The 14,154-nt window shown below is 36.1% G+C and overlaps 1 protein-coding gene across 1 annotated transcript in view; it reads left to right on the top strand.

Moving 5' to 3' along the window:
• LOC133183480 (calcineurin-binding protein cabin-1-like) overlaps positions 1–11,757 on the top strand; it is a 29,000-nt gene extending 17,243 nt beyond the window's left edge. Inside the window, exons 27-41 of the mRNA XM_061318438.1 lie at positions 36–90; positions 186–267; positions 756–818; positions 907–1,018; positions 1,201–1,368; positions 1,693–1,914; positions 2,274–2,375; positions 2,504–2,652; positions 2,870–3,687; positions 4,098–4,540; positions 4,846–4,956; positions 5,524–5,687; positions 5,978–6,218; positions 8,280–8,360; positions 10,180–11,757. Of these exons, the coding sequence (XP_061174422.1) occupies positions 36–90; positions 186–267; positions 756–818; positions 907–1,018; positions 1,201–1,368; positions 1,693–1,914; positions 2,274–2,375; positions 2,504–2,652; positions 2,870–3,687; positions 4,098–4,540; positions 4,846–4,956; positions 5,524–5,687; positions 5,978–6,218; positions 8,280–8,360; positions 10,180–11,346 (3,978 nt within the window). The 3' untranslated portion in view covers positions 11,347–11,757. The remainder of the gene's footprint in view (positions 1–35; positions 91–185; positions 268–755; positions 819–906; positions 1,019–1,200; positions 1,369–1,692; positions 1,915–2,273; positions 2,376–2,503; positions 2,653–2,869; positions 3,688–4,097; positions 4,541–4,845; positions 4,957–5,523; positions 5,688–5,977; positions 6,219–8,279; positions 8,361–10,179) is intronic.
• The last annotated feature ends 2,397 nt before the right edge of the window (positions 11,758–14,154 follow it).

Raw genomic sequence — 14,154 nt, 5'->3', positions numbered from 1 at the left:
AGTTTCTTTATTCTATTATGTTTAATTAATTGTAGCTGGAGTCTCTCTTAAGAAGAATTATACAACTTATACCGGAGGAAGAAAAACCAGGTAGGGCATGCTTTCTTCATATTTAAATCAGACAAAACATTTTATACACGTGAATTTGATTAATGTGGTACAATTGTATGTTGTTTTGTTTTAAGCTAACAGACTGGATAAAGTTCAGGACTATATTGATGGCACAAGCAGTGTTGTTCCTACCCCTGTAAAAGGGCTAGAGTTCTCGTAAGTGACATCTTTATTTTAAAAAAGGTGAACTTTTACCTGCACTTAAGTGCAGAAAACATATTATTGCACCCCTCCATTCATGTCAGCTTCTAGACCTAATGATAAGGGTAATATTCAATATTTTTAAGTTTAAGAATATTTGCTGATGTATTAACAACACTTTGTGCCATGTCTTCATTATGTACTTAAGCAGTGGGGCATCATATTCATTTTGAAATTGTGAAGTCAGGGGAACTGTTGAAATTTCAAAATGTTACTACATGTATTTCTTCTCATGTTCAAGTGTAAGTTTAGAGAGGTCTAAATGAAAATGTTTACAAAAAACATCATATTATACATTAACTTCAATCAGTTGAGGGGTTTCATTGAGAAAATTTTAGGAAAAAATTGTTTAAGGTAATTGATTTATGGTGTTTTTAATAGGAAGACATACTAATTCAATAGAAAATGTGGTAATTCATAGTTGCATTGATTATTTTTTACAGAACCATAACAAAAGAAATCTATTACTTGCTGGCTGATTATTACTTCAAGAACAATGAACATCCGTAAGTAACCAACTACAATAACATGTAATTTCTTGCTTTTGAACTTTCAGATGTAGCCTTTTTTACTCTTTCTTTTTTTATGTCCCAGGAAAGCCATCAAATTTTACATGTATGATATATGTGTTTGTCCATTACGACTGGACTCCTGGGCGGGTTTGGCCCTAGCTAGGATGTATCAGCTGGAACAGAAACTCAACTCGGTTAGTATATTATCAACAAAGACTGTTATCTGGATAAAACCATGAAGTTGTTGTTCGATTGTTTTGAGATTCAGAATGTACATTTGGCTTCTTGGGTGAGACTGATATTATGAATATGACCCAAAAAAACTCCCAAAAATCGATCCTCACATTTTGTGAAGTTGTTTTTATTCTATTTTCAGACTGATCTGAAACTAGACGTGTCACTGAGGAAGCGGTCTGGGGCAGCACTGAGGTGTTTTGACAGGGCGGTAGATATAGAGGATGCTTATGGCAAACTATGGATGGAGTATGGATCTTTGTCCTACCAATTACATGCTCACTCCTCCAGGCAACTCAGCTTTCATCAGGTTAGATACTTCTATATTGGTTTTAATTCTATTCTTGTATTGTCATTTCAAAGTTCTCTGTTAAGCATCTTGGCATTTATCATGTTTAAGTGGCCAAATCTAAGGCATATGCCAACAGTTAACATAGAAAAAAAACCCAGTTAGAATGGCCTGAAAAAAAATGTTAAGTTCAGGTGTCATAATTGAGGCAGAAGGTCTGTGATTTCTTTTTAACAGAATTTGAAGCAAAACTTGGTCTGTGATGTGACACTGCTAGTCTGTCTATCCATCTGTCAACTCCATAAATTTTTGGTGTTGTTGTCTTCAAATTCTTCTATATTTCAGGAAAAGAAACATGAATGTGATGTGGATTTTCTTCCACCAGAGTTACAGCAGTCAGCATCCAGCTTTAAGCTTGAGATGTTGGACAAGGCGTTCATGTGTTATAAGAGTGCCTCCCAGTGTGTAGACGAGGAGAGCGAGGAATGGCTGACTGATTACATGATGGGGAAGTGTTTGGAGAAGATGCACAAGTCTCCCATGGAATATCTGAATTATTATAGACAGGTCAGATGTCATAGTTGATAAGAGAATATGTTTAACATTTATGTGTGTAAATTACCATCTACCTAGAGGGATTTAAAGGGGGAGTACTCTGTGGATTTTGCTTTTTTTTTGGGGGGGGGGGATTCATTGAAATGAAAATATAAATACCTGGTAATAAGAGAGACCCACAAGAGGATCTGAAGTTTAAAAAAAAAAGAAGAAGTATTAAAATTGTGCTGATTTTTTTTTTCACTAACTCGGAAATTAAATTTGGTGGCAGAAAAAAAAGAATTAAAACATTTGAGTTGTAGTATGTAAAACTTTGGATATGTGAAGTATTGGTTGGTCACTTGATGTTTTTTTTGTGATGGATATTTTAGGCTGCTGCTGCTCTACATGAAGAGAATGCTACTTACCCCAAAAAGATTGCCTATGCTTACACAGCCCATACCTCCCCCAGGCTAGCAGTAGAGGCTTTGGAGGCAAGTCTGAAAAAATTACTTTGAAGTTAGAAATTTTGGAATAAACAATAAGAGATTCATTAGTCTCAAATATATCATCTCAACTTGTATCAATTAGTACATGATTAATGTGTGTCAGTGTTTTACAGATGTTCTACCGCCTTCACGTGTCTATCCTGAAACTACTGCTCAAAGGCTCCAACACTGAGGATTACCACACCTACGCTGAATATATAGAGGAAGCAGCTAATTCTCCGTTTGCCAGAGGATGTGAGAAAAAAGATGAGGAGTCTGGAAAGTATGAGGATTTTTAATTAGTGACATTCCATGTGATATTAAGATCTTGTTGCTTATTTTAGTGTATCCATGACAAATTAAGATTTTATTGTTTATTTTAGTGTATCAATGACACATTAAGATTTTGTTGCTTATTTTAGTGTATCCATGACAAATTAAAATTTTGTTGTTTATTTTAGTGTATCCATGTCAAATTTTGATTTTGTTGTTTATTTTAGTGTATCTATGGATTATGATGATACAAAGACTGACAAAACCACCACGAACCAACAAGACCACACATACTCCAAATCCAAGGATCCCACAAACATGATGGACAATGTTGATGAAAATCAGGTGAACATCGATTCTGCGGACAGTATGGATGAAAAGCTGGAAGACTCTGCAAATAACAGTAGAGACAGCAGCGAGTATTTCCCCAGTGCAGAGCCCTCTGAATCTTCTCAGGATGTTGGGGGTAACATGGAAACCGAAGATAGTATGCTGACATTTTCTGGGGCTTCCTTTAAACACCAGCAACCTTCTGAGCTACCAAAAACAATTGAATTGTCAGCCGAGGTGCTGGATTCTTGCGGGAAAATCCCAGATTCTGAAGAAAGTGCAGCTTCAAAAAGTGACAGTACAGAACTGTTATCTAAACAGAGGTCATTAGGTTTTATCCCTTCTGGGATGGTTGAGGAACCAAAGTCCAACTCAGAATTAAGTTTGACAGAAGATTCATCCCTGTCCAAAACTGGAATGGACATCATTGAAATTTTTTCCTCACCAGAACCTATTGATCCGAAAATACAGCCGAAGTTTTTCACGCCAGATAATCGGCAGTCCTCTGTAGAGTCTGATGATAAAATGGAAATCGTCACGTCAAGCACTGTACAAAATGTAGAGGAGAAGCCTGAAATGTGCAATGATGGTGCTTCCATTCCTGACACAAAAGCAGCGGGAGATGTTCAATCCATGGAGAGTCTGGAAAAGAAGGAGGAAAAAGTCAGTGATAGCATGAAGCAAACAGGGGATAATACATTGGCAGTGAAAGAAAGTATGTAGTTTGTTGTCTTTCATATCAGTTACATCTACATGTATTTTTGATGAGTCATTGTAATTTTGATTGTAGTAAATACTGTATGTGTACTTAAAAAAAGCGGGCTTCATATTTTAGCGGCTTTGACGCAGACAAGGATGTGCTAATTCATGAATACTGCTAAGAAATCATTTATAAATACAATGTACGGCATGGACATGTGTAGCGCTAATTCATGATTTCGCCAACAACTCCATACCCAGTGATTGCGCTAAAATTTTGAATACGCCAATTTATGTACACGTACAGTAAGTTCTTTCAACCGTTAAAATATTAGCAGTCTCCTGTGGTATATGTTGTTTTACAAATAATGATATATAGATAAGAGGCATTTCATCATCAGTGGTTTTGATTGATAATCTTTTAAGCAGATGAGAACAAGGGAAAAGAGTCAGAGTCAGCAAATGAGGCAGAAAGATCCAAAGAATCTGATAAAATCTTACCAGACAAAACTACAAACAAACCTGAATCTGATAGTCCAAGCATAAAGACAGAAGTACCCTCCAAAGGAACTCCACAGGAAGGTAAAAAAGAGACAAACTCGGATAACCCTGCACAAACAGGAGGGGGTGACACTGATACACAAAAACATGCAGAAGAAAACAAAAAAGAAGAATCCAGCAAATCAGAGGAAACGGAGAAACCCAAACTGGAGGGAATGGAGAAACCCAAACTGGAGGGGACTGCACTGCGTAAAGACCTGATAGAGAAGTGTATGGCAGCTTTACACCTGTGTTTGTCTAGGTTTCCTACCCACTACAAATCTACTTATAGACTGGCTTATGTCTACTTCTACTCAACTTTTCACAAGGTAAATATTTTCTTTGCATTGAAGTGATAAAAAACTATTTTGACAATGGTTTGGAAGGATTATTTGTTTTAGGAAAAAAAAAAAAAAAAACGCACTTAAAAATGCATCTATTCAAACACTGATTCTTTAAGTTTTCAGCAGAAAAACATAATTATGGTACATGTGTATATCTTACTTATGAAGCACTTTGATCAATATACATGTAAATTCAAAGAGATATACACATTTATTTGATTAATCAAGCAATGCATTTATAATTGCACATCATGAAATGTGTTCACTTATTTAATATTTTTTATCATCAGAACCTGCAGTACGCTCGAGATCTCTTGCTGGGGAATCCCCAGTGGCAGTCTCTCAGCTATATGCCAGCACAGGGACTCTTCAGTGAGAGAAAAGTCACCAACTTTTTCCAGGTGAGCATACTGATGAATACTGCATGTTATTTTAAAAATCTAAAGGGATTGTCTTCTCTTATTTTTAGAAAACAATAAATTTAAATGAGGAGTATTATTCCAGGTAGGGAAATAGAGAGAAAAAATTGTTACACAGAGTTCTTTTTTCAGCTGTTTTAAAATACAGTCAGATCTTAATATCTTGATGGGACCAAGAATAAACTTTGAGATACATGTATTCAAGGATTTAAGATATCGAGAGTAAAATACATAAAGAATATGTGGTTAGGACTTCCAAATCACTTCAACATATCCATGGTATTCAAGATAGCGATACTCAAGATACCGAAGTTCAATTGTTTGTCCTTTCTTTAATTGGCCGTCTGGGGTATTAGTCCCATTAGGACAGTTTTAGCTTTGATATTAAACATGACAAGAACAAAAATGGTACTTTCTTAAACATTTTTGCAACCCAAATGCCGTTACAGAGTGAATGGGATATAGAGAGGCTGTGAAATAATTTACCAGTGCTCACAAAATGCTTCATGTTATGAAACAATTTTGATGTGTTGATTAATTTTCTATCAGGGAACTTGGAGACTTCCTATCAGTGAAGTAGAGAGGGCAGGAAGTTTTGCTACACACCTCAACAGGGCCGTGCTCCTCCTGCTAAAGGTTCTGTTGGAGCAGAAGGATGTCCCCATGTTGTACCATCTCCATCTGCAGCTAAACAGGACACCGGATGCAGAAAAGTAAGTCATTAGAAAGAAAATTCTGCACAACTGCATGTAATGTAGTTGGGAGTTGGGGGGGGGGGTAAAGAAAAGCTAAATGCTCCCTCATAATCTGACTCAAGTTTTTGTGTTGAAACCTGCTATTAATAAAAAGTTTTTTATATGAACATTATTGATTGCTGTGCAGATTGATAAAACATTTAAAAAATTAAAAACAAAACTTGCACCTATACAATTGGATTGACTGGTAATATAATTGACTTTTAATATATGTACAAAGATTCTTCACACAGAGGCATGTTTTTCAGGAAATACCTTCGTGATGCCGAGCGGCTACATTACTCAAAACTGGCTCTGGATTATTGCTTGACTGCCATAAAGAACAGACTTCCAGAAATACAAGAATTACAGGACACTGAAAAAGCCATTAAATTGTTGATGGAGACCTATAAAATTTATAACTATGGAATTTCTAAAATGAAGGCAACCATTGGACCCAGAATTAGCAATCTCCTGGCAGTAACGTACAAGGCAGTCATGAAGGAAGAGGTAATGTTTTGGGACAGTAAAATGAAATTTGATACTGTTTATAGTAATTAACTAGAACTTCTGTTTATCTGAGTTATGTTTATAGCTTCTCAAATTTATATCAGAGATACTAAATTAGTGCCCTTTGACACAAAGGGTGATATTTAGCTAACATGTCTGATGAATCTGTCCATAGGAATACATCAAGGTTAAATGGGTAAGAAATAGGGATGGAAATTGGGCCAACATTTAGTAACCTGTTAATTGTCATTCTTTTATCTGAGTATCTGTTTAACCATCAAAAATATACACAGTAATTAAAAACTAATACATGTATATATAATCATTTGCGGTTCCACTGTTTTCTTGGTTAACCAGTAAATTATTACTGTATCTTTATTTTTAGCTCACCTGAGGTGAAAGCTCAAGTCAGCTTTTCTGATCACCTGTTGTTTGGTGTTTGTCTCTCTGTCTGTAAACTTTTCACATTTTTGACTTCTTCCCAAGAACCACTGGGCCAGTTTTAACCAAAGTTTTAACAAAACATCCTTTGGTAAAAGGAATTCAGAGTTTTTCAGGGATAAATATTAACTTTCAGATTAACCTGCCCAAAAGGGCAAGTGATCAGAAACTTTTACTTGTCTGAATGCAAAACCTGGTTGCCCAAAATTAGATAAAAAGAAAATTTATTACTGTACACTGGTAAATACTATGATATGAAAAAGTGTGACCAGATACACTACGTAAATTTGGCAAGTTGAAATGCCTTCAAAAATATGTCAATGCCACATTTGTACATAAATATAAATACCACTGTCCTTGTCAATTTTAACCTGTAAACATATGCAGCAATAACCTGATAACCCTCAATTTCCTTTATAATAAAATTCATATCATGAAAAATTATTTTTGATAGGATCCTTTTGTGAATTTTCATTTTCAGAGATAACTGTGAAGCAATGCTCACAATGATAAATGCTACGAAACATATATATCTTGATCAGGATACGTTGTCTTGCGTATATTCTGTGAATGAATAAATATTGTTAAGCATATATACATGAAAGAAAGCAGAATAACAAACCCAATTTTTAAATGAACGGTATAATCTAGAAACGCTACCAAGGGATTTCAAATGCATAAACAATGCCAGTCACGTTCTTGGTGGAAATCAAGTCTTCAATTTATGTGTATTGTTTTATTTTGAAAATTAATGTAAGCTAAATTTCTATCAGAAAATTTCACTTGCCTGATCGGACAAGTAAGTTGACAGTTTCACTTGCCAAAAGGGACAACTGTAAATGTCTATCCCTGTTCTTAAAATGAAGGTCCATGCTACCTTCCAAAGGGAGATAATCAAGAAATTGCAAAAATTGGGTGGGATCTTTAAAAAAGATCCACTGGGCCAGAAAAGGTGAAACTTTGTAGAAGCTTCCTGAGAAAGTGTATATTCTAAATTGTTCAAATCATGGACCCCAGGGTAGGATGGGGCCACAGTAGGAAATAAAAATTAAAAATTTTCTTCTCAAAAACCACTGGACCAGAAACTTATTAAGAGCTTCCTAAGGTAGTGTAGATTGTATTTTTCAACTCATGGCCCTTGGAGGTAGGGTAGGGTCACAATAGGGTATCATTGTTTTGCATGGAACTTTACAAGAAAAAATAAAAATTTAAAATCTTCTAAAGATACACAATAATTAATTGCAAACATTCTCAAATTGTGGTCGATTAAATTTTTTTTTTCAAATTATAGATCCTTATTTTGAGTTGACTAAAATCGGGTCAAATGTTACATACCGTAATGCATGTATACAGGTAAAGAATGTTCTTCTCCATAACTGCAAGGCCATGGTAGTCATATTGATTATGAAGCATCTCAATGTGTGCATTCAATCAGAGACCCCTCATGTGGGGGGGGGGGGGAGGGTTTGTAGCTGTAAGTCTGCATCTACAGAATTGAAACTTATATTTGTGTTAGTGGTCAAGAATTAATTTTTACTGTTACATTGAAATCTTAGGTGATGTGTTCTTAAGAAAAAACAAAAAAAAAACAAAGATTATCAAATATACTTATTTTTGTAGGTCTCCCCAGATAAACCTCTTTTTGAACAAGCAATCAAATTCTGTCAACTTTATCATCAACAGAACACACCACAGAGACAGGTACAGAATACGTTATACAATGCTGCAGCGTATCAATCTTGTAGACCATGCAAAAATGTTACTAGGAATGAAGAAACAAATAAAATCATTAAACTGTACTGTCGAGAAAGTGCTTTTCTTTAATGTTTTTGAATAATTAATTAAAGCAATAATTGATCTGAAATGGCAGGTACGAGGGTTGTTAGAAAAGTTCGCGGACAAGTTCTATTGTGAGCGCACTATTTGCATGAAACAAGTAAACTTGGCAGACAAAAACTATGCACATTTTCCAATAAATATGTAAATATTTGGTGTTTTCAGATGATCCATAAATTTTTTTTAGTTATTTCATTTAGATAAAACATGCTTCACGGAGCATGTAACTTTTCGCACATTTACATAACATAGACATTTTTTGGAAATTAAAAATTGCACTGTTGTAGCTCACAAAGATTTACCGTATATACTCGCCTATAAGTCGGTCCACCTATAAGTCGGTTGTATTTTTTTAGGTTATTTTGGAGGAATTTGCCATTGACCCGCTTATAAGTCGGTACAACTTTTTGTTAGGATCGGTTGACAATTTCAAATCAATGCTCTGATTCTTAACCAGGTTTCAATTAACATTTTAAGAAATGACGCTGATGTGTAATTTTAAATCATTAAAAAAATAAGTAATGCACACTTAGATAAAAATAAAGTTATTAAAATATGTGATACTTGTAATTTATCATGCTTATGCATAATCTTAGAATACATATATGATATAATGTAACTTGACTTTGTTCAAAGATAATCGTCACAAATGCTTATAAAGTACTACATTTCACCCTCCAGAGAAATACCAGTCTTTTCATGACTCGCCTCTAGAGTTTTGGACCAAACTTTAACTCCCAAAAAACTGACTTATAGGCGAGTATATACGGTATGATAATTTACCTTCCGCTACATGAAACATCCTTCTATGTGTGCATTCAATCAAATTCTGTCAACATCCTTCAGCAAAAGTTTGAATAAAATTGGTGGGGTCATGACTGTTTTATTGCTAATTATAGATGACCAATGCGTAAAAACAAAGTCAATAATGGAAACGTCATTGAACGTCTTGGAGCACCGCGCTATTAAAAAAATATGTGTGCAGACTGGATAATACCCAAAAGAGACTAAAATGTTCTAGATGCTGCTGGGAATTGCCTACATAATTTAGGACCAAATTGTTCAAATGGAGAAGCTTAATTCGAATGGACGGATTGACATTTTTGATGATCAACTCTTGTGTTACTCCAATACCCCGCTTTTTGCATGGACATTGGGCCTATGGATTTTGCATTGTTTCCATATACTATGTAGACATTGATTTTAAGATCTCACTAATATCCGATACGCCACAATAAGACATTTTAAAAAAAAAAGTAACATGTTTTCATATAGTTATTTAATTTTTAAGTAGGAAAAAAAACATGAAAAGTCTACAGAAATGGAAGATATTTAGAACTGTGAAAAGGCTTAACACGTTTGGAAACAGGTTGTCATGTCACTTAGTGATTGCTCCGTGAATCCCATGAACGCACAGTAAAAATCATCGTATATTTTCAAACTTTTAGTAAATGGACCTGATTTTTTAAATACTAATAAACAAAAGATAAGAATTTAATCAGACAAATGTCATTCTTCACAAAACATATTACAATTTCCATAAATTAACGTGTCTGTGAACTTTTCTAACAACCCTCGTATAATATTATGCTCTATTTTTCAAGTAGTCTGCCAGATGCATCACAAATGTCATGTGTAATGTTCATGTTTTTAAATCCAGTGATCAGTGTTTCATTTTTCGTAGGGCACTGTTCGATCGAGTATGGATAGCAGTCTTTCTGATTCCTCCTTGTTTTCCCCTGACCGCCTTTTAACGAATCCTTTTAGACCTTCAGGAACACCCCAATCTCCAGTAAAAACACCTCAGGCCATCCTGTCGTCCACACAACAAACAAAATCTCAACAGTCCCCTACCACTTCAGTGCAAGTGCCTCCTAGTAAACCAGAGGCACCTCAATCACCAGCCAAGTTACCTCAAACTAGCACTGCAATGCCATCCAGCAAACCACAGACAAATCCATCAACATTAAAGTTTTCACAGATCGTCACTTCTGTACCACCAAAACCCAAACAGCCTATAGTTCAGTTGACCAAATTACAAATGACACCTCAAACTTTTTCAGAGCTTACTAAAGAACCATCAGTAGAGGAGCCTAAAGTTAATGCATCTGCAATTCTTGGTGGGGTACAGAGCAAAACAAGTGCTAGCTTGTCAGTGGGATCTAGACAATTGTCTTCTGGGATATCTGCGATTTCCTTGATATCTTCCTTAATAGAGGATGGTATCAACAAAGCTAACAAGCAGAAGACTGAAAAAGCTGGAAGAAGTGAAAGTATGACTGATGAACCACCAGCTCCAATAAGTACTCCTGCTACTCCAAAACTTACCAAAGCAACTTCTCCTAGGCCTTCCTCTGGGATGTCACGTCCACCTCTTCATTTGATACATCCCAAGAAAAGGGCACTGATGTCTGAAGAAGTGATTGAAATTTTGTCTTCTGATGAGGAAGAAGAAGCAATGGAAGTTGCATCAACAGGCAAGTCAGGGAGTCAAAAGGAAGATGTGAAAAAGTTGACAGGGGAAAATGTGGAAATGGATGACAATGCAAATCAAAGTCAGGCTGAAGAGGAAAAGAAGGAAATTGAAAGAAAAAACAGTAGTGGTGCTTTAATGACTGGGAACACTGAAAGTGAAAGTAAAGATAATCCAAGTTCTAGTAAAGTAATGGAGTCAAAGATGGAGGCAGGCACCGATTCAGGAAAGGATGGAATGTCAGATGTCAAGGATGTACCTTATCTTGATCCATCGACAGGATTGTTTGTGACAGACTCGGACAGTCAGAGCAGTGTATACGTAGCCAATCCAGAGAACATCTCATTCGAGGATGAACTGATGGTAGAGGATGACTGAAGCCAGTAATATTGACCTGTGTGGATGTTAGACTGACTGTGTGTGGGCTCTGGCTGTGTGTGAACATGTCATATATTTTCCAGTCTTGCTGTAGGATAGAGCATTGATGGAGAATGAGCCAATTTTGGCAGATGACAAAGTTTGTAGTATTATCTGAGTGGAAGACTGAAAGTTATGGCTGTATGTGCTGTGGTCAGCTGTTGAAAAAGAGTGAATGAAAAAAATGTTTCTGGAGGATGTTGAGACAAAGGAGAGTAAAAACTTGACAAGTATAAATTGAAAGAAATGTGAGAGGAGTAGAAGTAGGTACACATGTACTAGTGTATATGCTGAATATTTCTGAGTGGTTGGTCATATGTGTGTATGTAGATAATGCAGAAGCATTACTTGTATAATAAAACAGTACCAGAATATTGTTGTTAGTGTCAGTGATGATCAAAGCAGAAAAAAGGTGACTGTTTTAAAAGCAAGCAATTTCATGTGATGTCCTAATTTTGAGTTTCAAAATACAGTAAAACATGCTTATAGCGAACACTTTTATAATGAATTGACGCTTACAGTGAAGTGATTTTCATTACCTGTGAGTTAAAAATATATTGCAAACTTATTGGATATAACGAATTACGCTTATAACGAAGCAAAATCGGCCGTCCCTGGCACTTCGTTATAAGCATGTTTTACTGTATTGTTTAACTTATGTGGAAAAAATATAAAGGTATATAAAAGAAAGTTGACAAAGATACAGCTAAATTTTAAAATGTGCAGAATACTTTTCATAAATGCCGAAAGTATATACGGTTGAACTTTGGTATCTCGCCTTTTGTCATTTGCTTTTTCTTGATTATCTCCCCTTAGAAGGGAGTATTGTTGGTTACTTGCAAGTGGGAATCGGTGGAATTGAGATTTTTAAAAAGTGGGAATAGGTAGAAGACTCCGTTTTGCCCTACGATTATGACTTCATGATGAGTATGACAGACTTAGAAAAAAGGTACAAGAAATAAAACTTCAGAAATTATTTCAATACCTTGGCATATAATTAAAAATGTTCAGTAGTCCGAAATATATGACGTTTTCCAGGTGTTTTTCTCGATTTTGTAATTTACGTGCCAGGAAAACGTCAAAACCGGCGCCATTATGAAAAGTGGCAATTTCGCCTCCACCAACCGAACTCGATTTTGGATACTTGCAAATCAAATTAAATGTCAGACTCACAGCTTATCAGTAGCACAATGCTTCTAGTTCTCACCAATATCACCTAAAAGAACATCTCACCCCAAATTACGATACAGGTTTCACGAGATTTCAAAATGCACGAAATCAAAACAAACCTCCACAGTTTGATGAAATGTTTTCACCAGACACTTTATATTACAAAAGGACAATAAAAGCATATTGGTTAGTACTAGAAGCATTGTACGGTTGATAAGATATGAGTTGGACATTTGATTAAGTTCGAATGTATCGAAAATCGACCCGAGAATGCCGCCTTCCGTTGGAGGCGGTGATTTTCCACTTTTCATAACGGCGCCGATTTTGACGTTTTCCTGGCAAAATCGTGAAAAACGCCTGGAAAACGTCAGATATGTCGGACTAAACGTCCAGGTGACGAAGATACATTCGGCGACGTATAGTACTCGAATGTGGCATACTTTCATTTCAGTAGTTAGGTAAGCCCGATGACGATATAAACTACATTTTTTTTGTAAACCAGTACTAAAAGCCATGTTTCAAGGTCATAACAAAGTGTTGCAAACAAAACACAATTGAAAAAAAATGGGTTGCGGAATCGTAAAATAATACTTGCGAAAAAGTAACTCTTATTTTGCTAAAAAAGCAATGATAATATCATAAATACAAAATTAATGCGACGGACCAGATCAGGAGTCAAACTCGGGTCCCCATTATCACGTCCGCGCCCCAACAGAGACCAACCCAGACTCTTTCCTGGGAGGTCTTTCATCTGTGACTTCCTGTGTATGGCACGGCAACGGACCAGACCCCCATCCTGAATCAATAGCCATGTGCTCTATCAACTGAGCAATCTGTCGACCGAATCCTGTTCGAATCCTGCTCTTTTCCTTCCTATTTTTCTCCTCGTGAGTCGTCGTTTGTACATAATAATACCCCTTCCCCTTTCAAACTCAGTCACACAGGTTTTAAAATAACGTCCAGAAAAAAAAAAGGGTAGACTTTACTTTACCGGTCCCCAGATCCGCAAGATTCGCGCGCTCATTGCATTATGACGTAAGATTACGTCACTCAACTGATAAGGGTTAGTCTTGCACATTTTTTGACTGGTTAGGTACGTTAGTCTTGCACCCACCTGAGAGATTAGGGTTAGTCCTTGAACAAGTTTTCAACTGATTAGGGTTAGTCTCGCATCCATCCGAGAGATTAGGGTTAGTCCTCGCACATGGGTTAGTCTAGCATCCGCCCGGGAGATTTGGGTTAGTCCTCGCTTACCATCCGAGGGATTAGGGTTAGTGTCTTGTTTTTTTTTTAATTCAGCTTTAACGACATCTCTTTGGTTTGTTTACATGAAAAAATGGCTCAGTACGAAAGAAACGGCACTAAGCATGCGCCGCACGCGCTCTGTTGACAATTATTTTTTGTCTCCTTTTCACTGAATAAACAATATTAATCACTTTTTTCAGAAAACGAGGTTAAAAACTTCGTTTAAAAACGAAGTTTTAAACTAAACTTTTATCAGTAGAATTCGATTTTGGGGTCAAAAAGGCTAAAAACCTCATACTTTTAATTTTTTTCGATCGCTCACGCGATCTCATATATACTGAAGTCGCCTACGGC

This window comes from Saccostrea echinata, unplaced genomic scaffold (genome assembly GCF_033153115.1).
Source record: "Saccostrea echinata isolate AGI-Se365-2 ecotype Australia unplaced genomic scaffold, CSIRO_AGI_Sech_v1 ptg000001l, whole genome shotgun sequence".
NCBI classification, from domain to species: Eukaryota; Metazoa; Mollusca; class Bivalvia; order Ostreida; family Ostreidae; genus Saccostrea; species Saccostrea echinata.
This window is presented reverse-complemented; position numbering and strand designations above follow the sequence as displayed.